This window comes from Bos taurus, chromosome 5 (assembly GCF_002263795.3).
Source record: "Bos taurus isolate L1 Dominette 01449 registration number 42190680 breed Hereford chromosome 5, ARS-UCD2.0, whole genome shotgun sequence".
Lineage (NCBI taxonomy): Eukaryota > Metazoa > Chordata > Mammalia > Artiodactyla > Bovidae > Bos > Bos taurus.
Genome location: NC_037332.1, coordinates 103238319 through 103257830, shown reverse-complemented (window position 1 = coordinate 103257830; position 19512 = coordinate 103238319). Strand labels below are relative to the sequence as shown.

The 19512-nt window shown below is 52.4% G+C and overlaps 2 protein-coding genes across 4 annotated transcripts in view; one reads left to right on the top strand and one right to left on the bottom strand.

The window, feature by feature from the left end:
- Positions 1-886: 886 nt before the first annotated feature.
- RBP5 (retinol binding protein 5) lies at positions 887-6202 on the bottom strand. 3 transcript variants are annotated; one of them, XM_015471309.3, is made up of 5 exons: positions 5974-6202; positions 5419-5499; positions 4936-5114; positions 1708-1809; positions 887-1253 (listed from the first exon to the last, which is right to left on the bottom strand). In XM_015471309.3, the coding sequence occupies exons 2-5, from the start codon at positions 5489-5491 to the stop codon at positions 1200-1202; spliced, it is 408 nt and encodes a 135-aa protein (XP_015326795.1). In that variant the 5' UTR covers positions 5492-5499; positions 5974-6202; the 3' UTR covers positions 887-1199. The 3 variants fall into 3 exon arrangements, with proteins under 3 accessions (XP_015326795.1, XP_005207216.1, NP_001094662.1); XM_005207159.5 differs by having other exon boundaries at positions 5419-5541; positions 6002-6202; NM_001101192.2 differs by having other exon boundaries at positions 903-1253; positions 6002-6169.
- A 1031-nt stretch (positions 6203-7233) lies between these two features.
- The window catches only part of CLSTN3 (calsyntenin 3), a 29946-nt gene continuing 17667 nt past the window's right edge, over positions 7234-19512 (top strand). The window contains exons 1-9 of the mRNA NM_001075425.2: positions 7234-7556; positions 9943-10065; positions 10502-10697; positions 12136-12344; positions 12601-12750; positions 13257-13442; positions 14581-14862; positions 15653-15765; positions 18851-19013. Coding sequence (NP_001068893.2) covers positions 7493-7556; positions 9943-10065; positions 10502-10697; positions 12136-12344; positions 12601-12750; positions 13257-13442; positions 14581-14862; positions 15653-15765; positions 18851-19013 — 1486 coding nt within the window. The 5' untranslated portion in view covers positions 7234-7492. The remainder of the gene's footprint in view (positions 7557-9942; positions 10066-10501; positions 10698-12135; positions 12345-12600; positions 12751-13256; positions 13443-14580; positions 14863-15652; positions 15766-18850; positions 19014-19512) is intronic.

Sequence of the window (19512 nt, the reverse complement as noted above, 5' to 3'; positions counted from 1 at the left end):
TTTCTGAGCCCAGAGGGCACCCAGGAAGAACAACGCCTGCAATCCAGCAGCTGTCAGGCTGCAGTCACTCCTTACAGTCCATCAATTGAGGAACTAAGGATGTGAAAATCAAATCGAATCAAATCAAATTGCAGGATGCTGCCCCCAGATAGCTGAGCTGCATATGAAAGGAATGCTTTCAGTAAGCCCAGGCTCTTGCATCTTCCCATACATAGAAAAGGGCTAAATTCCTTAACTTGAGATATCTGATTTTCCTTAATTAACAATAATCTTTTGATGTTCAGACTACCTGCCCCTTGTTGCAAAACTTCTACATAACCTGACTGACAACCCCCACACCCAACAGTTTTCAGGGTCACCTAAGATGCTGTCTTTTGGGTCTGAAATCTTAAGAATTCTCACCAAATAAAACATAACTCTGAACTTTCAGTGACTATTTTTAAGTGGACACCTTCATCTGTTTTCCTTTTCAGTCCTTTTTGACCCTCTTGTTGCCTGTCCTTCCCAAAGCAGACGTGGAGACCAGCTCACTATTTAGAAACTTTCCACCTCCCCTGGCACCAGATAAAGGTCTCACCCTGACCCATTCCTCCTCCCCAACATGTAGGATGCAAGCATATGATTGGCAAGGCTCATTAGGTGTCAGTCAACATGTCTGTTGAACTCTGTGTGGCTGGGGCCATGCCTTGGGCCTGGTTCTATTCAGCCCAGGGAATTTCTCAAGAAGAAGGACAAGGAACTGGACAAGAGCCCCAATAGCTCCTGCTTAGATTCTTGAGAGTCCAGTCACTCTTTCTCAAAAGCCCCACCAGGATGGAGTTTCCACTAATGCTCCAGTGCATGAAGCTGAGTGCTTTCTTAGATGGAAAATAAGAGGCCAAACGAATGAAAGAGAGTGGAAGTCCGTTATTCTCAAAGGCTCTTTCCCTTTGTGTGTTTCTCTCATCCAGGAGGCAGACCTTGAGCTCGATATGAGGTCACTTTTGGGCAGTGGAATGTGAGAAGGAAAGGACTTTGGCCCGGGGGCTGCAAGTTATAGATTAACATGGGGCGGGGGAGAGGGACGCAGAAGCAGGGTGAGTGGCCTAGGACAGGGACTGCTGACCTGGGACCATCTGGGCTTGAAGGGGACACAGGAAAGAGGAATCTGGGGACTCTTGTGGTCCAGGAGGGGAGGGGGGCCCTCAGCTCCTCTCCGGCTATTTGACCTTCCTGAAGACACACTGGCACACTGCATCCCGTGCGGTCACTTCCTGGGGGCAGAGTAGGAATAATAAGGACAGAGAAGATTCTTACCAGCCACTCCCCTTTCTCAGTTTCTTGACCTCCACTGAATCCTTCAGGATACATCAGCTGGAGTGTGTGATATATGGGGAACTGTAACCTTTTTCCAAACCCTCAACTTTCCATCCCAGAGGAAGGAAGGGATCTGGTCAGGGAGCTGAAGTGGCTAAGTCTCCATGTCTCCGGTCATGATTTATGGACACGCATCGGACCTGCAGCCAGGGCCCACCATGGCCACTTGACTTCTTCCCCTCTCCACTCTTCCCAGGGCTCCCATGTTCCTTCCTTCCTTGCCTTCTTTGGCAGGGAGCGGGCTGGAGTAGTAGACTTACTTGATTTGGGCAAGGGAATGGGTCCTAGCTGGAGGCCCCCCTCCCAGACACACCCTCATGCATCTCCTCTCCCAGTCCCCACCCCTCTCACCTGATATAACATCTCTTCCTCCAGCCAGAGTCGCCAGCCCCGGTTAGGGACCTCTCCTTTCTGCACACAAACCAGCTGCTCCTCTTCCCAGGTGACTATGGTCTATGGAGAAAGCAGGAATAAAGGAAGACTGGGGGGGGTGTTGTAGGGTACCCCAAATGCATCGCCTTACTCTGCTGGGCTGCCCCCACGCCCTGCATCATAGCAGACGCTGTCTTGCTCCAGCCCCTTCCTTCTGAGTGACTCAGCAAAACTCCCCTCCCCTCCCACTCCTAAAGGCCACTGGAAGGGGCCCCACACTGTGTGACAGTGCCCATTTGGGTAGAGGGGGATGAAGCAGGATAATCTCGGGGTTGGGGGAGATGAAACTGGGGGTTCAGTGATGAAGAATGGAGAATTTGTCCTCTGATACTTCTGGCTGACCTGGAGGAGACTTTGGGAAAGAAGGGAGATTGGTTGGGAGACAACCAGGGAATCTCTTTTCTCCTCTTTCTCAGTCTCAAGGGCAGCTGCAATGTCCTTGAGACTGAAGGGTCAACTCCCCAAATCAGAGCTGAGTGGACCAGAGCTAGGCATTCCAAGCAGCGTTATTTGGACCCCCAATAGTCTATGTGTGTGCTTAGTTGCTCAGTCATGTCTGATTCTTTGTGACCCCATGGGCTGTAGCCCGCCAGGCTCCTCTGTCCATGGGACTTTTCGGGCATGACTACTGGAATGGGTTGCCATGTCCTCCTCCAGGGGATCTTCCCAACCCATGGATCGAAACCCCGTCTCTTGTGTCTCCTGCTTTGGCAGGTGGATTCTTTATCACTAGTGCCACCTGGGAAACCCCAATAGGATAGGCCCTACCCAAACCAGGAGTTCAGAATCTTATGTGTGTTTTTTTTTGCCATGGCTTGTAGGATCTTAGTTCCCCAAGAAGGGATGGAACCCAGGCCCTCAGCAGTGAAAGCTCGGAGTCCTAACCACTGGACCGCCTGGGAATTTCCAAGGAGCTCAGAATCTTGATCGGTTAGAGGAGAGGTCAGTAGGTATTATATCTGTGATGCCAACAAGACTGTTGGTGATGGGAGCAGAGAGGGAAGAGCTGAGTCTTCAAGGAAGGGAGTTAATTAGATTGGAGATAATGGGAACTTTCTAGCAAGTAAAGAAACAGAGGTAAGGAAGATGAGTAGATAGTTGTGAGGGGGCTCTAACCTAGTGTTTTTGTGGGGAGGCCCTTGGATGCTACGTGGAGCGTGTGAACCTTACCTGGAACATAGCAGGTTGTCTGAAAGGGTTTAAGTTAGGGAGTGACATGGTCACTTTTACATTTTAAAAGTACTGTGGTTATGATAGGCAGAGTGGATTAGAGGAGAGTCAAGAATGGGAACCAATTTGGGGCACCAGATGAGAAATGAGGGCCTGAAATAAGGTGGTGTTAGAAAAGCTAGGAAGAAACAGATGACAGCCGTGTAAACAACTGATTCTCAATAGAAATGTAGTGAGACCTAAATGCTAGCCACATATATAATTTTAAAAATTTCTAGTAGCCACATTAGAAAAGCAAAAAGAAACAGGTGAAATTAATTTTAGTATTCTATTTTATTCAACCTAAAATATTATAATTTTATTACATGTAATATATTATATATATATTTTAAACCTAAAATATAATATTTCAGCATGCAATCAATACACAATTTCTGATGTGTCTTATACTCTTGTTTGGTATTATCTTAAAAATCCAGTGTGTATTTCATACCGATAGCACATGTCAAATTTGGACCAGTTACATTTCAAATATCTTTATATGGTTAGTAGCTGCCATATTGGACAGCACAGAACAGTTATAAAGGCTTCTTGACTAATTACATGTGGTCCACATGTGCATGCATGTGTGTGTGTGTGTGTGTGTGTGTGTGTGTGTGTGTATACACTCATTTGTTGGGAACACAGAGGTAAGGGAACATAAGGCAAAAACTGTGACTCCCAGGCTTTATTCCTGCTGGTTGTTGCCATTGATGGAGACAGTAAATATAAAGGCAGGAAGAGGTCTGTGTAGGAAGATAATGACTTGGGCTTTGACCTTGGGGCATCCAGATGGAAACATTTTGCAGGCAGTTGAAACTTGGCCATGGAGCTCAGGTGGCACCTCTGACTGGAGAGTTTGTGTCTAGAGCAGTTTGTAGATTTCATTGAACACATGGGTGTATATGCTTTAGCCCATGGATAGTACACAGACAAGAGGGAGAAAGTCAAGACAAGATACTAGGGGATTGCAGCACTATTTGCAATAGCTAGGAAATAGAAGAAACATAGATGGCCATCAACAGATGAATGGATAAGGAAGTTGTGGTACATATACACAATGGGATATGACTCCGCTATAAAAAGGAACACATTTGAGTCAGTTCTAATGAGGTGGATGAACCTAGAACTTGTTATACAGAGTCAAGTAAGTCAGAAAGAGAAACACAAATATTGCATATTAATGCATATATAGAGAACCTAGAAAGATAGTACTGATGATCCTACTTGCAAGGCAGCAAAGGAGACACAGAGATTTTGGACACAGTGGGGGAAGGAGATGGTAGGATGATTTGAGAGAATGGCATTGAAATATATACATTGCCATAAGTAAAATAGATAGCCAGTGGGAGTTTGATGTGTGATGAAGGGAACCCAAAGCAAGTGCTCTGTGACAATCTAAAGGGGTGGGATGGTGAGGGAGGTGGGAAAGGGGCTTAAGAGGGAGGAAACATATGTTTACCTAATGTCGATTCATGTTGATGTATGGCAAAAAACATCACAATATTGTAAAGTAATTATCCTCTAATTTTAAAAAAAGATACTAGGGGAAAATCTCAGTTTAAGGGATTAATAGGGGAACGAGGGTCTGCAGAGGAGGTCAAAAGGAACACGAAAGAAGCAGAAAGGACAGCCTAGGAGCGGAGTTACAGAGGTTGAGAGAAGGGACTGTGGTGTCCACAGGGTCACAGGCTAGAGGGTGAGCACAGGCTTGCTCATTGGCCTGAGGGTCACCTGTTCCTGTTGCCCTTTTGGCTGGTGCTCAGAGTGGGCAGAGGAGACGCTGGAAAGAGTCAGGGATGGGTGGGTGACATCCCAGGGCAGGCTGCTGTGGTCATCGTTTCCTCTTGCTGCGACAGGTCATTTTATTTCACCCCCAGTTGTTGAGAGCCCCCATGCCCATCCACAGCCCCTTCCCACAGGCCTGAGAAAAGACACCTGGCATTTGCGTCCATCCACGGTCCTCAGGTCCTCCTCAAATTCCACTCCCACCTCGAATTCCAGAACGTAGTTCCGGAAGGTGCTGAGGGTTTTCACTGTCATGTGGTTGCCCCTCTGGTCAATCTCCTTGTCCGGCTTGAGCAGCAGGGCGATCTTCCGCAGAGCCATGTTGACATCTGTGGGGACCGTCTCTGAGCAAGGGTCTGAGTGAGGGTCCTTTTAGCGGGCCGGGGGCTTCCCCACCCACATCAGCAGCCTAGGGCTGGGAGCATCCCCTTGCCTGGGTCTAGGACTGTGGATTTACTCCCTCCTAGCAATGTCCCTGGCTAGTAAAGGGACCCAAGGCAGGTGCCAGCACCCCCTACCCCCTGCCTGTCTATAATGTCCAGACCCCAGCATCACCCCCTCCTCAATGGATTGGAGGCAGGAAGGGGGAGGGGAGGAGGGGAGTGAGAGGGTTGAGAGGGGCGAGGACATTACTCAGAGCTTGCAGGTAGTCCTCCAAGTTCTTCTGCGAGACAAAGCGGTAGTAGCCGGTGAGGTTGGGAGGCATGGTCCAGGCTGGCCAAGGTGGAAGTCAAGATTTCAGGAGAATGTAAGAGACTGGGGGAGGATGAAGCGGGTGTTGTCTGACAGGTGGGGCTGGGAGTCTCCCAGCCAGGCTCTGCACACATTGAGGCAGCCTGTGTAAGGTCCTAGCTACCAGGGTTTTTATAGCGCTGGGGGCCCTGCTGCAGTAAGAGCTCCTGCCAGACTTCCTCCCCCCTTCCCCTACGATGAGCGTGAGGCTGGTGTCCACAGCCCCAGAGATGGGCAGGGGACTTGGCAAGGCTGTGCTTGACCTCGGCTTTTCCTGAGGAAGGAACCTGGACCAGGACTGGGGGCTGTCAGTCAGGCAACACTTGAGCCTTTCCGAAGGTCAGTTCTGGCTTCCAGCCCAAGTGTGGAAGGCTTGGTCCGGAGGACCCCCGGGGCAGACTCCCCGGGGAGGGAGCCGACCTTACTGGATGGCGGGGAGGGACCTTTCGGACTCACCCAAGGATAAGTTCTAACAATGTCTCACCAAGGATTCCAAAAGGTATGAAGGGGAGGAAGAGGTGGGGAAAGAAGTGCAGACAGCCAGCTTGCCAGGAGCCCTAGTGAAGAAAATCCTCCAGCGCTGGCCCCCACAGCTTCGTTACACAGCTCTGCTGAGCTGGAGTCCCGACGCTGGAGCTCAGGACCCTGTCCTGCAGGACCGTGAGGAGGGAAGCAGAAAAACTGCAGAGGGGGCTGTCTGAGTTGCTGAGTTCAAAGTCTGGAGCAGAAGGTGAGGGAGGAGTTTGGCTGGCTGTTCTGGAGAACTCTACACTCTTTGGCTTGGGACCCAGGGATTTCCCCTCTCCCTCTGGAGTCGTGGATGGCACCATCAGCTACCCTCATTGCACAGTCCATGCTTCCCAGATGTGTTCCCTTGGAGGCGGAGGTGGTGTGCTCTAGCCTTACCCTCCCCCCTCCCCACCACACTACACCGCACTCTTCTCTGCCTCTTAGACCTACCAACTTTTCTGGCTTCTGAACCAACTAGGCTGGTTTGGGTCAATATGGTTTAAGATGAGAAATTTGGGGAGAGGGAGGCAGGCAGGGTAGACAGCAGGAAAAAATTCCACCTGGTGGTGAACTGTCCCGACAGGTGCCTGGGGGTGAGTGGGGGAGGTGGGGCACAGACATCTCGCTTTTCCTCGGGTCCCAGAGCTCGGTCCACCGACTTGCTGACCACCCCCTGGCTTCCTCAGAGACTCGGGGCTGGGACCTGAAAGGCTAGCATCTCTGGGGCTCAGGTTGTGGGTTTTACTTGGCGGTTCCCAGGAGGCACCCAGCAGGGTCCTGCTGATGGAATGGGCTGTGAAAAGAGGTTAATGCAGAGTTGGTGGTGGTGGTGGTGGTGGTGGGGTGACGTGGATACTTGTCCCTCCTCGCCTCCTTCAGATCTCCGTTTGACGTCTCCTCTTCCCACCCCCGGGCTTCTAGCTGCGCGATCCTCTCCCTGTCCCTCTTTTCCCCCACCTCCTCTACGGCTTTCCAGCTTCCTCCCCAGCCCCCGCAGTTCCCTTGCTCCCCCAAATTGCAGTCAGGGGAAAAAGCCCTAACACGTCCTCCCGCCCCTGCTCCCCAGTCCCATTGGCTCCCTCCCGCCCTGCAGCACCTGGCCCCCCCAGCCACCCGATTGGCCAGCGGCCCCATCAATCCTCGCCTGGCCGTGCTGACGTCATCCTGCAGTAGAGGGGATGGGGTGGGAATGAGAGAGAGAGAGAGAGTGAGGACGCCCGGCTCCAGAAGGAAGGAGCAGCAGCCACTGCCGGTTCCCCCCTGCCCAGCCGCCCAGGTTGGGGTCTGCCCGGGTCTGCCCTATGGACTAGGGTGGGCGGCAGGCTCCTTTCCATCTCTGCCCTGCTCTCTGCCCTCTCCCCTCCCCTCTTCGGAGAGCCCCTGCATCCCTTGCCCAAGGTGGAACAAGCAGGGCTCCAGGCTCTGGGGGCGAGCAATCGGGGCCCTGCCCTGCCTACACCACGCCATGACCCCCTTGCTGTTTCCCCTCTTGCTGGCCTCCCTGCTCCCCTCCAGCTCCTGTAACAAAGGTGAGTGTGGTGGTAGGGGGGTGGGGGCACAGAAGGAGGGGGTCTCAGGCCCCGCGATGTGGGGGTCGAGGCGGGCAGGCGCCCTTTAAGGCTCCCTGGGACACGACAGGTGGTTCTTCGCACCATCCCCCTTCCCATCCATTTTCTCAGACCTGTCCCCTTCTCTTCTCGCTGGCATCTCCAGAACCTCTCTCTGGTCCCTCCTCTCTGGTCCGTCTCTACCCATGTGCTTCTCTTGCTCCCAGGTTGGTCCCCATTCCCATCCTGGGGTCTGTATCTTCCCCTCCCCGCCCCCCCCCCCCCCCCCATTGCTCCCTGCTGGAGCGATCTCGGGTCTCAGAAGGACCTGTTCCTGAGAGGGGTGATGGACCTCTCTGGGCGGGTCCCCGTTTCACGGGGTGTGCCGGCGCTGAGGGTGTGTGGCCACATCCATCTGATCCCTCTCCATCTCATCCCGGGGAGGAACTGTTCCCACAGTTCAGCAATTCGGAGCACGTATGTGTTGGCGTGTTCCTCTGCATCCATCCCCTTCCGCCTGCATACAGGGCTGGGCTGAGGGTTACCAGAGCTGCCCTCTCTGGCAGACGGCTGATAAATTTAGCTGGGTGAGGCTGTTAGAGGGGCCAGGAGAGAGGGAGGGGGTGAGGGCCAAGGGTTTAGGTAGGTGAAGACAGCAGGAAAGGGCAGAGGTGGGTGTGTGTGTGTGTGGGGGGGGGGTGCTAAAGAGTGGGGAAAGGGGAAGGGAGAAGGAGAAGGGAGGTGAAGCGTTGGAGGAGATGAGCAGGGGATGGACCAGGGTCAAGGTGGAGGCAAAGGAGAGGGAGAGAAATCAGGAAGAACAGGTGAGGAGAGGGCGAGGGGAAGAGCTCAGGAGGGAGGAGGTAGGGAGTCCAGGAGTCAGTGAGAGGAGATGGACACAAGGAGAGAGTCAGGGGTCAAGAGGAAGGAAGTGGGAAGACACAGGGCGAGGGTGCAGGGTGAGGAGTGGTGGTGAGCTGTGTGAAGCCTCTCCATCTTCAGCTCAGTCTCTGACCTCAGCTGGGCTTCTTAGCTTCCCAACACATCCTGTGCTGCCTTCTAGGCACCATCTGTGGCTTTCTCCTCTGCCCCTAGGGAAGGGGGTTGTGGTGGTCCTCAGCGAGGAAGGGACAGGCATACCAGATACCAGAAGGCTTTGGGGGTGTCACTGGAGGAAAGAATGGAACTCAGGATTTCTCACTTACCATGACAAGCTGGGGATGAGTGTCCTTTGGGTGATTCAGTTTCTCTCTGATGATAAGTCTTCAGGTCTCAATGATGGGCCCTTGTGAATGTGCTTTGGGAGCTTGGTGCTTTGGCTTGATGGGATTCGATAGAGCAGGCAGTGGAAGTTTCGGTTGGGGGTGAAGTAGAGGGGGCTGGAGCCCACTGAGCCTTCCCCAGAGCCCCTCAGTGGTGAGTGGGCACTTGGTCCTGGGAGGAGACGGGATTGAGTTGAGTCTGGTAGTGGTTGAGAAGACATGGAGGCTGAGTGGGTTGCACTCCTGTCATGGATTGGCTGGTGGTTGAAGGGAATAGGGGTGGGATAGGTGAGAATTAGGACTCAGCCGTGACTCTATAAGAAGGGGGTTCAGGGCGTGTGGGGTTTGGTGGCCTTCTGGGGGACATAGGAGTCAGCTGGTTATGATTATGAGTGTGTTCTTTTGGGTGTGAGGGCGAGAAGCAGGGAGGGGATTTGTCGAGTTTCTAGGCCAGTTCGATAATCCCTGAGGATGCCAGCTCTGCTGGGCCCCATCGTTTGGCATTGATTCCTCTGCTCCATCCCTGCCCCTCTCTGTCCCCCTCCCTCTGTCCTATATATCTCCCTTCTCCCTTCTCTCCTCTTTCCTCTCCTCTGGGAGACTGGCCTTAGGATGGGGCTTAGCCAGGAAAAGAAGGGAACAGGACCAAAATGGGGTGGTGGTCGTGGTGGAGAGGATCAACAACCAGGACCTCAGGAAACATCTAGTCTTCTTTTCCTAATCTCCACTCTGCCCTTAATCTATCCCTTCCCTTTCCCAGGGCCCTCTAATGGCCCATTGCTGCTCCCTGGAGGCCCAACAGCCACACTCCAGCACTTGAAATGCCTAAGAAAAGTCTCTATCCTCTGACCAGCTTTCCCAGGGGAGATGGCAGGACCTCTTCCTCCCCACAGGGCAGGCTGTTGCCATGGAAACTGTCTATCCAGTGACCTCTGACTCCTTTCATGGCTGATTTCTTGCCCTCAGCCCTTCCCGCTGCGGGTGCTTCTGCAGGGGCTGAAGAGGGTGGTGAGCCTGGAGTGTGCTGTCTAGGTCAACAAGGGTTGTGTGGCCATGGAGGGCCAGCTCACAGGTGCTTCCTCTGCTCTCCCTGGGGGTGGGGTCAGCCAACAAGCACAAGCCATGGATTGAGGCAGAATACCAAGGCATCGTCATGGAGAATGACAACACGGTCCTGCTGAACCCACCGCTCTTTGCCTTGGACAAGGATGCTCCCTTGCGCTATGCAGGTAAGTGGGGCTGGGGCAGGGCAGGGTGGGTGGGACAGAGAGAAGTGGGCAGGAGGGCAGGGGCAAGGGAGGAGGGGGGAGGTCCTGGGAGGGAGAGCAGTACTTGGGCAAAGTGGAAGACGGAGGCTCCAGGAGGGAACCCGGCGATGGTGAAGAGCAGTGGCACAGTAAAGTGAGTCAGCGGAGGATGTGGGCAGGCAGGGGTTAACACACCCAGATTTTGCCAGCTCTCAGAGCTGGTGGCTCAGAGGTTGTGCTCAGGGAACCTGGGGTTGGAGTGAATGTTCGATAATTAATGCTTTTCCATGTGCAAGAAAAAGGACTGGGTCTGGGAGGAGAGGTGAAGTAGGGGCCTGGGGGGAGGTTGGCGAGTGATGGAAGGAGACCCTGGAAGTGGAGCAGGAACCTCATCCTTGTCCCCCCCGCCCCCGGCCAGGTGAGATCTGTGGCTTCCGGCTCCATGGGTCCGGGGTGCCCTTTGAGGCTGTGATCCTGGACAAAGCGACAGGAGAAGGGCTGATCCGGGCCAAGGAGCCGGTGGACTGCGAGGCCCAGAAGGAGCACACCTTCACCATCCAGGCCTACGACTGCGGCGAGGGCCCGGATGGGGCCAACACCAAGAAGTCCCACAAGTGAGGACGCCCTGCCCCTGCCCTTGCCCTCTGCTGCAGGTCCCCCCGCCACGGCCAGGTCCCTCACTTCCCTCTGTCCTCACCATCTTGACGATCTATCCCCTCCCCTCTCTGTTCATGAGGTTTAGGAGCCTTCAGCCAAGGGGGATAGGAGCATGTGGTGAAGCTCAGTGGGACCAGTCTGGGTTCTGTCTCTTTTGACCGTGGACAGCTTCTTAGTCTTTCTGGATTTGCTTTCGCTTGTCTGTAAAATGGAGCAATGATGATGCCTGCTTCTTCAGGTCACTGTGAAGATGAAAGGAGATGGTTTGTGTCAAAAGCAGGCACCGCAGTGCCTGCCAGTTGGGAGAGGATCCAATACACAGAGACAGGATGCTAAGAGAGCGAGGAGGAGGATGGCACTTCAGTACACACCCAGATTCCTTCCCACTGCCCGGCACTGTGTGTACCACACTCACACACAGAATGTGCACTATGCACGTGCACAGCAGTGGGTGAGAGTGGGCAGGAAGGAGGCTGGGACTCGGGACTCCTACCTCTGTCTGCTCCCAGCTCACTTCTCACTTGAGAATGGTGGGAAGGTGGGCGGTCTGGTCTTCCGGGCCACTGTGAGGCGCTGGATATAAACTGCTTTACGTGATGACTCAATTTCCCATTTGGAGATAGGACCTTTGCCTCTGGGCTTTGGGTGCCTGGATCTGGGCTGGGGGCAAGGCTCAGCATGAAGGGTTTAGCCCCAGCCCCAGCTCCTCTGCTTGCCCCATGGGGGCCGGAGTGGGGAGTGGCCACAGCTCACTGCACACATCAGATGACTTGAGACTTTGGTACAAAACCACTTCCCTGAATATGTGTGTGTGCTCAGTTGCTCAGTTGTGTCCGACTCTGCGACCTTATGGACTGTAGCCCCCCAGGCTCCTCTGTCCATGGGGTTCTCCAGGCAAGAATACTGGAGTGGGTTGCCATGCCCTTCTCCAGGGGATCTTTCAGACCTAGGGATCGAATCTGTGTCTCCTGCTTCTCCTGCATTGCAGGCAAATTTTTTACCGCTTAGCCACTGGGGAAGCCACTTCCCTGAATATGGTTGGTTTTATTTTGGCTTTTACTCTGCATCTGCCTTGATTGGACCTGATTTCATGAAAAAACAACCTGCCGGATTCAGAATCCTGTCTTATGCATCTTGCCATCCTATCCTTTAATATTCTGTACAGAAGTCATCAAAACCAGCCACTGATGGCCCCCAGGGTCATTTTCACCCTGTACATCAGTCACCCTTTCTCCTGAGGTTCCTCTCCCTTTGTGGTACCTGGTACCCCTGAATGGGGGACGGATGAACGTGACCAGGCTCTGGGTCACACTGGTTCCATCTCCTTGGCTTCTGGTGTGGACTCCCATCTGTGGCTGACCCTTCCTTCTTCTCTTTTTGCTCTGGCACCCGCAGGGCCACCGTACATGTGCGGGTCAACGACGTGAACGAGTTTGCCCCGGTGTTTGTGGAGCGGCTGTATCGCGCGGCAGTGACCGAGGGGAAGCTGTATGACCGCATCCTTCGGGTGGAGGCCATTGATGGCGACTGCTCCCCCCAGTACAGCCAGATCTGCTATTACGAGATCCTCACACCCAATACCCCCTTCCTCATCGACAATGACGGTGAGTCCAGCCTCTGCCACCCCAGCTGCTCAGCCCTGGGCGCCCACATCCTTCGTGATGCTCCGGGGCTGCGCCCTCCACTTGTTCTGCCCCTCACCTCCTCATTCCTCATCCTGCTTCCCAGACATGGAACTTCTTTCCCCAGATTCTTTCCTGCCTGCTTCCTGCTGCCTAATTCACCTGCCCTAAAGTTAGCTCCTGAGTCCTCCCCCGGACCTCCTCTAGTGCCCCTGATCCTCTCTGTCCCCTACCCCAGGGAACATTGAGAACACGGAGAAGCTACAGTACAGTGGTGAGAAGCTCTACAAGTTCACAGTGACGGCTTATGACTGCGGGAAGAAGCGGGCGGCGGACGATGCTGAGGTGGAGATCCAGGTGAAGCCCACCTGTAAACCCAGCTGGCAAGGTGAGGAACTATGCTTTGGGGCCCATGATCCATCCTTCACCTTGGTTTCTCTCTTCCTCCCTTCTGACAACCACAGGGGCCAGGCTAGGAGCTCGGGAGGGATATATGGGGGGCCACCTGATGCGAAGAGTTGACTTATTAGAAAAGGCCCTGATGCTGGGAAAGATTGAGGGCAGGAGGAGGAGGGGATGACAGAGGATAAGATGGTTAGGTGGCATCATCGATTCAATGGATATGAACTTGGGCAAACTCCGGGGGATGGTGAAGGACAGGGACGCCTGGTGTGCTACAGTCCATGGGCGTGGACACGACTAAGCAACTGAACGACAACATTTGGGGGGCGTGGACACGACTAAGCAACTGAACGACAACATTTGGAGGGCAGACTTGTAGCTGTCTCCCCTGGCTGGCCATTTTCATAGGAACCCAAGACCATCAGCAGAATGGGTAGGAGGGGCTGCCTTAACCGGCTCTGCTCCACTGCCTGCTCCCTTTCACCCCTGCAGGCTGGAACAAAAGGATTGAATATGCACCAGGCGCCGGGAGCTTGGCTCTGTTCCCTGGTATCCGCCTGGAGACCTGTGATGAACCTCTCTGGAACATTCAGGCCACCATAGAGCTGCAGACCAGCCATGTGGCCAAGGGCTGTGACCGTGACAACTACTCAGAGCGTGCACTGCGGAAACTCTGCGGTGGGTGTGATCCCCTGTGGCCCTCCCCCCACCCTCCCTGCCTGTGCCCATTGCCATTCCCCAGCCTTTTCCTGACCCTCCTCTACCTCTCTTAGGAATCTGTCGTGGGACTTCCCTAGCAGTGCAGTGGTTACAACTACATGCTTTTCATTGCAGAGGGCACAGGTTCAATCCCTGGTTTGGGAACTAAGATCTTGTAAGCCATGCCGTGCCACCAAAAACAAGAAGAATCTGTTTTACATCTTCCTTTGCCCATCCATAAGTGGAGTGAGAGTTGCTCAGTTGTGTCCAACTCTTTGCGACCCTATGGACTTTATAGTCCATGGAATTTCCCAGGCCAGAATACTGGAGTGGGTAACCTTTCCCTTCTCCAGGGATCTTCCCAACCCAGGGATCAAATCCAGGTCTCCTGCATGGCAGGCAGATTCTTTACCAGCTGAGCCACAAGGGAAGCCCAAGAATACTGGAGTGGGTAGCCGATCCCTTCTCCAGTGGATCTTCCTGACCCAGAAATGAAACTGGGGTCTCCTGCATTGCAGGCGGATTCTTTTTCAACTGAGCTATTAGGGAAGCCCATCCATAGATGTATATATATCAGAGCTTCCCAGGGAGCGCTAGTGGTAAAGGGCCCACCTGCCAATGCAGGAGACATAAAAGAGACTCATGTTTGATCCCTGGGTGGGGAAGATCCCCTGGAGGAGGGCACGGCAACCCACTTCAGTATTCTTGCCTGGAGAATCCCATGGACAGAGGAGCCTGGTGGGCTGCAGTCCATGGGGTTGCAAAGAGTTGGATACGACTGAAGCGACTTATCATAGCACACAGAGACGTCTATATCTATGGGGGTTGTGGCGTGTGGTTGTCTCTTGTGGCCCAAAGAGCACATAAACATGTGGTTGGCAAAGATGCATGATTATGGCCCAAGAAAATCACCAGATACAATACGGAACAATGGCAGGGAGCGATGAAGAGCTGGAGGAGCTGAGGTCACTGGAGAGCTATTCCTAGCCCTTCCTTTCTCGTCTGAGAGTCCAGAGGAGGTGGTGGAAGTAGCTGTAGGGGCTCTTTTCCTGCCCGCATCCCGTCCCCCATCTGCTGCCTCTCGGCTCCGACACCTGTGCTTCTGGGGCTCCTGCAGGCGCAGCCCCCGGGGAGGTGGATCTACTGCCCATGCCTGGCCCCAATGCCAACTGGACGGCGGGCCTCTCGGTGCACTACAGCCAGGACAGCAGCCTCATCTACTGGTTCAATGGCACCCAGGCGGTGCAGGTGCCCCTGGGGGGCGCTGCGGGGCTGGGCTCCGGGCCCCCGGACAGCCTCAGTGACCACTTTACCCTGTCCTTCTGGATGAAGCACGGTGTCACTCCCAACAAGGGCAAGAAGGAAGAGGAAACCATCGTGTGTAACACCGTCCAGAACGGTGAGCCTTCCTCGGGGCGCCCGTCTGAGCATGGGGAGGACTGGCTTCGTGTCCGGCCTCTGTCACTGTCCAGTTGGTGGCTGTGGGTGGGTCATTTCTCTCTCCCTTCGTACGTAAGATAGCAGTGCTTGTTTCACAGTCCCAGTAGGATGAGCTGAGATCCTACTGCTCTCTGCGTGATAGGACTGCTCACCGCCCTTCTCATTTGTAGCTGCCCAATCGCTTTACATCCCCTGTGTAGTAGACTGCCCCCCAGTCTGCTCCCTATAGAGCCCCCTATCAGAATGGAAGAGCCTGAGTAATGCTGTGCTTCATTCTTTCCCTTCCACCACCACCCTGGCCTCCTCCTATAAGGGCTCATGAGCTCCAGCCTCCAGGACCCCCTTCCTTCTATGGCAGGGGGATGTCCCTCTCAGGGGGGCTCGGCCTTGACTTACTCTTTCATTTCTGCCTCTTCTCAGAGCTCATTTCTCTTGATCTGAAAAGGATCAGTACCCATGAAGTTTGTATTAACCAAAGGAACAGTAAAGATCTGGGTAGGGACAGGCTGGTCACTGTCTCCCCTCAGCCAATCAGAGTGCCTGAGAAAAGCCCAACATTGGACTCTGTGTGTATGTGTGCGAGTCTCAGAGAGAGCTGGAGAGAGAGTGACAGATCCTGAAGAATTAGAGAGAGACAGAGAGAACCTGAAGGAATAAAGAGAATCCAGGGAGCCCTCCCTTCTGGCACTTTGAATCTGTTCTTGCCTCCAGTGCTGTGTTTGACTCCTGTCCCCATCCTCTGCCCCCAGAGGACGGCTTCTCTCACTACTCACTGACTGTCCACGGCTGCAGAATTGCCTTCCTCTACTGGCCTCTGCTTGAGAGTGCCCGGCCAGTCAAATTCCTCTGGAAGCTGGAGCAGGTGAGGCTGGAGCCAGGCTCCTGGGAAAGCTGGGTGGGTGTAACTTGCTTTCAGGGGAGGAGGTCCTAGGGCAGGGCTGGGCATTTTCTGGGTTGCCCTGTGCCCCTTTTTTCAATCTCCACTTTCAGTTCCTGACTATTCTTACATCCCCCTGCTCTCAGCCCCAGCTCCATTCTCTGGTTCTCTTTTCCTAAGGCTTGTCTCCTGCAGAAAGCACTCCTGGGTTAAAAGCACATAGGGAACAAATTACTACTAGCACCAAACCAACCAACCATCCATCTCGCTTGTTTTATTTCATCTCTTTCTTATCTGGAAACTTAGTAGTGTGGATTCCAAACTCTCAAGCAGTTAGCATGTTGTAATCAAGGAAATAAGTAACCTAGGGTACACAGATTGGGTTTTGGGCTTCCCTGGTGGCTCAGATGGTAAAGAATCTGCATGCAATGCAGGAGACCTGTGATCCCTGGTTTGGGAAGATCCCCTGGAGAAGGGCACAGCTACACATTCTGATATTCTTGCCTGGAAAATTCCATGGGCAGAGGAGCCTGGCAGGCTACAGTCCTTGGGGTCGCAAAGAGTAGACACAACTGAGCGACTGAACACATATATGTATATAAATTCTCACTATTATTCATGATTATGAGGGATAAATAAAATGAGCAAAAAAAGAAAAATCTTCTGAGCTAACAGTTGCAGCCTCTTCTTTATTCATCTCCAAGCTGACCACAGGGACCATAGGGACTAATTGAGTTTCCATCTCCTTCTGTTTTTCTTGTAAGCCCTGGTGGAGTGGCTGAGTAAGCAAATGGCTGAAAAAAGGCAGGAAGTGGAAGAGAAAGAAACGGGAATGAAAACCCACAAACTCAATAATTGAGGGCTACCTACAAAAGCTTCTGTTTTCTGTGGCACTCTTTTAAAGAGATAGTCTGCCATCTGCTTCTTCTTGATCTTTCCCCCGCATTGCTAATATTGGTAACATTCCTCTTCCTATTTTTATTTTATTTATCCTTATTTATTTAACAAAGATTTAGAAAATACAAGTACCTTGCCATTCTGCTAGGTTATGGAGATACAATGCGATCTAAGATGGAATGAAATCTCTGCCTTCATTGAGTTTACATTTTAGTTGGGGAGATAGATTTTTAAAAGTAAGAAGACATGTAGTAAGAGCTTCCCTGGTGGCTTAGATGGTTTAGAATCCACCTGCAACGCAGGAGACCCAGATTCAATCCCTAGGTTGGGAAGACCCCTTGGAGAAGGGAATGGCTACCCACTCCAGTATTCTGGCCTGGAAAACTCTATGAACAGGGAAGCCTGGTGGGCTACAGTCCATGGGGTCGTAAAGAGTCAGACATGACTGAGCAACTAACACTTTTACTTTTCAGACATAATAAAAATGATAAATTGTGCTAATGCTCTGAAAGAAGAAGCAAGGACCCGAGGTAGAGAATAGGAGGCAAGGAGAGGGGAAGTCATCTCAGACTGGACGTTCAGGGAAGGCCTGATGGAAGCGAAATGTAAGCTCATCCTGAAGAGTCCAGGTAGAGGGAAGAGCAGATGCAAAGGTCCTGAGGCAGAAAAGTGTTCAGCATGTTTCAAGCATGGGAAGAGGGCCAGGCAGTTAGAGCACAGTGAAAAGGGCAGACACCGGATTTGAGGCTGGTGAGTTGGGCAGCGATCAGGTGTACGGTGGACTTTGTTAGCTAAAGTCGTTTGGATTTTGTGCTATGAGAGATGGGAAGTCTTTTGAAAGATTTATAGCTGGGATGTGCCTGATCAGACTCACATGTTAAGAGGATCCTTTTGTATATGTATAACTACTTTACTTTGCTGTACACCTGAAACTGGGGCTTCCCTGGTGGCTCAGTGATAAGGAGCCTGCCTGCCAGTGCAGGAGACGTGGGTCCAATCCCTGGGTGGGGAAGAACCCCTGGAGAAGGAAATGGCAACCCTCTACATTATTCCTGCCTGGAAAATCCCATGGACAGAGAAGACTGAAGGGCTGCAGTCCATGGGTCTGCAAAAGAGTTGGACATGACTTAGCGACTAAATAGCAACATCACCACCTGAAACGAATGCAACATTGTAAACCAACTATTCTCCATATTAAAAAAAAGAGTTCTAAATTTTGAAGGTGTTGCTCCACCAAATTTGGGATGTATTTCTCAATTAAAGATAAATTTCTGTTGCAAAAATATTAATAATTTTTCTAATTATGCATCTGAAAAGATTGGTTACAAGTAATGTATTTAATTTGCAATTAGCTGTGATTTTTCTATAATTGTCATTTATATTTGGGAACATTTGTGAAGTGAGGAGAATCCAATCTTTTCAAGAATAATGACTTGTTAGTGAATACTGTTTGACAACATTAAATTTGGTAGTGATTTAAACGTTGGAAAAAGGAAGGCAATCCCTTTGGGAACTATGAGAGGAGGATATCAGAGAGAACTGAGTGTAAGTGCTCAGGTGAGGGTGTTGCAACAGTACACACAAAAAAGGTTGGGAGGACTTCCCTGGTGGCCGAGTGGTTCAGACTTTGCCTTCCAGCACAGAGGGTGCAGGTTCCATCCCTGGTGGAGAAGCTAACATCCCACATGCCTTGGGGCCAAAAAACCAAAACATAAAACAGAAACAATGCTGTAATAAATTCAATACAGAGTTTAAAAATGATCTACATAAAAAATAGTCTAAAAAGGAAAAAAAAAAAGAAAGACAGGATGGGAATGATGTGTGGACATGGAAACTGAAGAAAACTGCACAGAAACCCATAGCTTTTAGTTCTGCTGGACTCGGGATGGGCAGCACCTGCCAAAGGACACTGTGGTGCTCCTCTTAGGAATGTTGATGGAGTTAAAGGTTTAGAGAAAGAGTGGAATTTTAGGTAGTTTAGGTATGAGGTTGAGCCTGGTCCATTCTGGGCAAGGATTCCTTGAGCTGGGTCTGCAGCAATTCACTGCAAGCCCTGTTGATAGACCAGGGAATATGAAGGACTGTCTCCTGCCCCCCAGGGGATGGGGCAGTGCCTGGGGCTCCTTCCTGGGGATGCAGTAACCGAGGGCTTCCTGCCCTTCCCCGTTCCCAGGTCTGCGATGACGAGTGGCACCACTATGCTTTGAATCTCGAGTTCCCCACGGTCACACTCTATGCAGATGGCATCTCCTTCGACCCCGCCCTCATCCACGACAATGGTCTCATCCACCCGCCTCGAAGGGAGCCTGCGCTCATGATTGGGGCCTGCTGGGCTGGTAAGTCCCCCTGCCTCAACCCCAAGCTTCTCCACGGAGGCGCTCATGGTAGAGGGGCCCAGTGGTTGGTGGAGGAGCAAGGGCAGCTTGACCTTATGACCTCGTCTCCCTGAAGTGGGGCAGGGAGGCTGGGAAAGCTCTCCGCTGGAGGAGACCACCGCCCCTCTGGTCTCCTGCCTGCTGGACTAGTCATCCCCTCTGACTCGGCCATCACCAGCATCTCACTTTCTGTACCTGCAGCCGATTCATACTATGATCCGTCCCCGTCATAATTTCACAGCCTGTTCCTCTGCTGGAGGAGGAACCCTGCAGAGAGTCAGCAACCTTCCAACTTTTAAGCTGTTTCTTTCATTTTTTCCTTCTGGGATGGTGTGTGTGTGTGTGTGTGTGTGTGTGTGTGTGTGTATGCGGTGTGTGTGTGGTGTTTGTGTACATGTAGTGTGTGTGTGTATGTAGTGCATATGGTTTGTGTGTATAGTGTGTGTGTGGTGTGAATGTA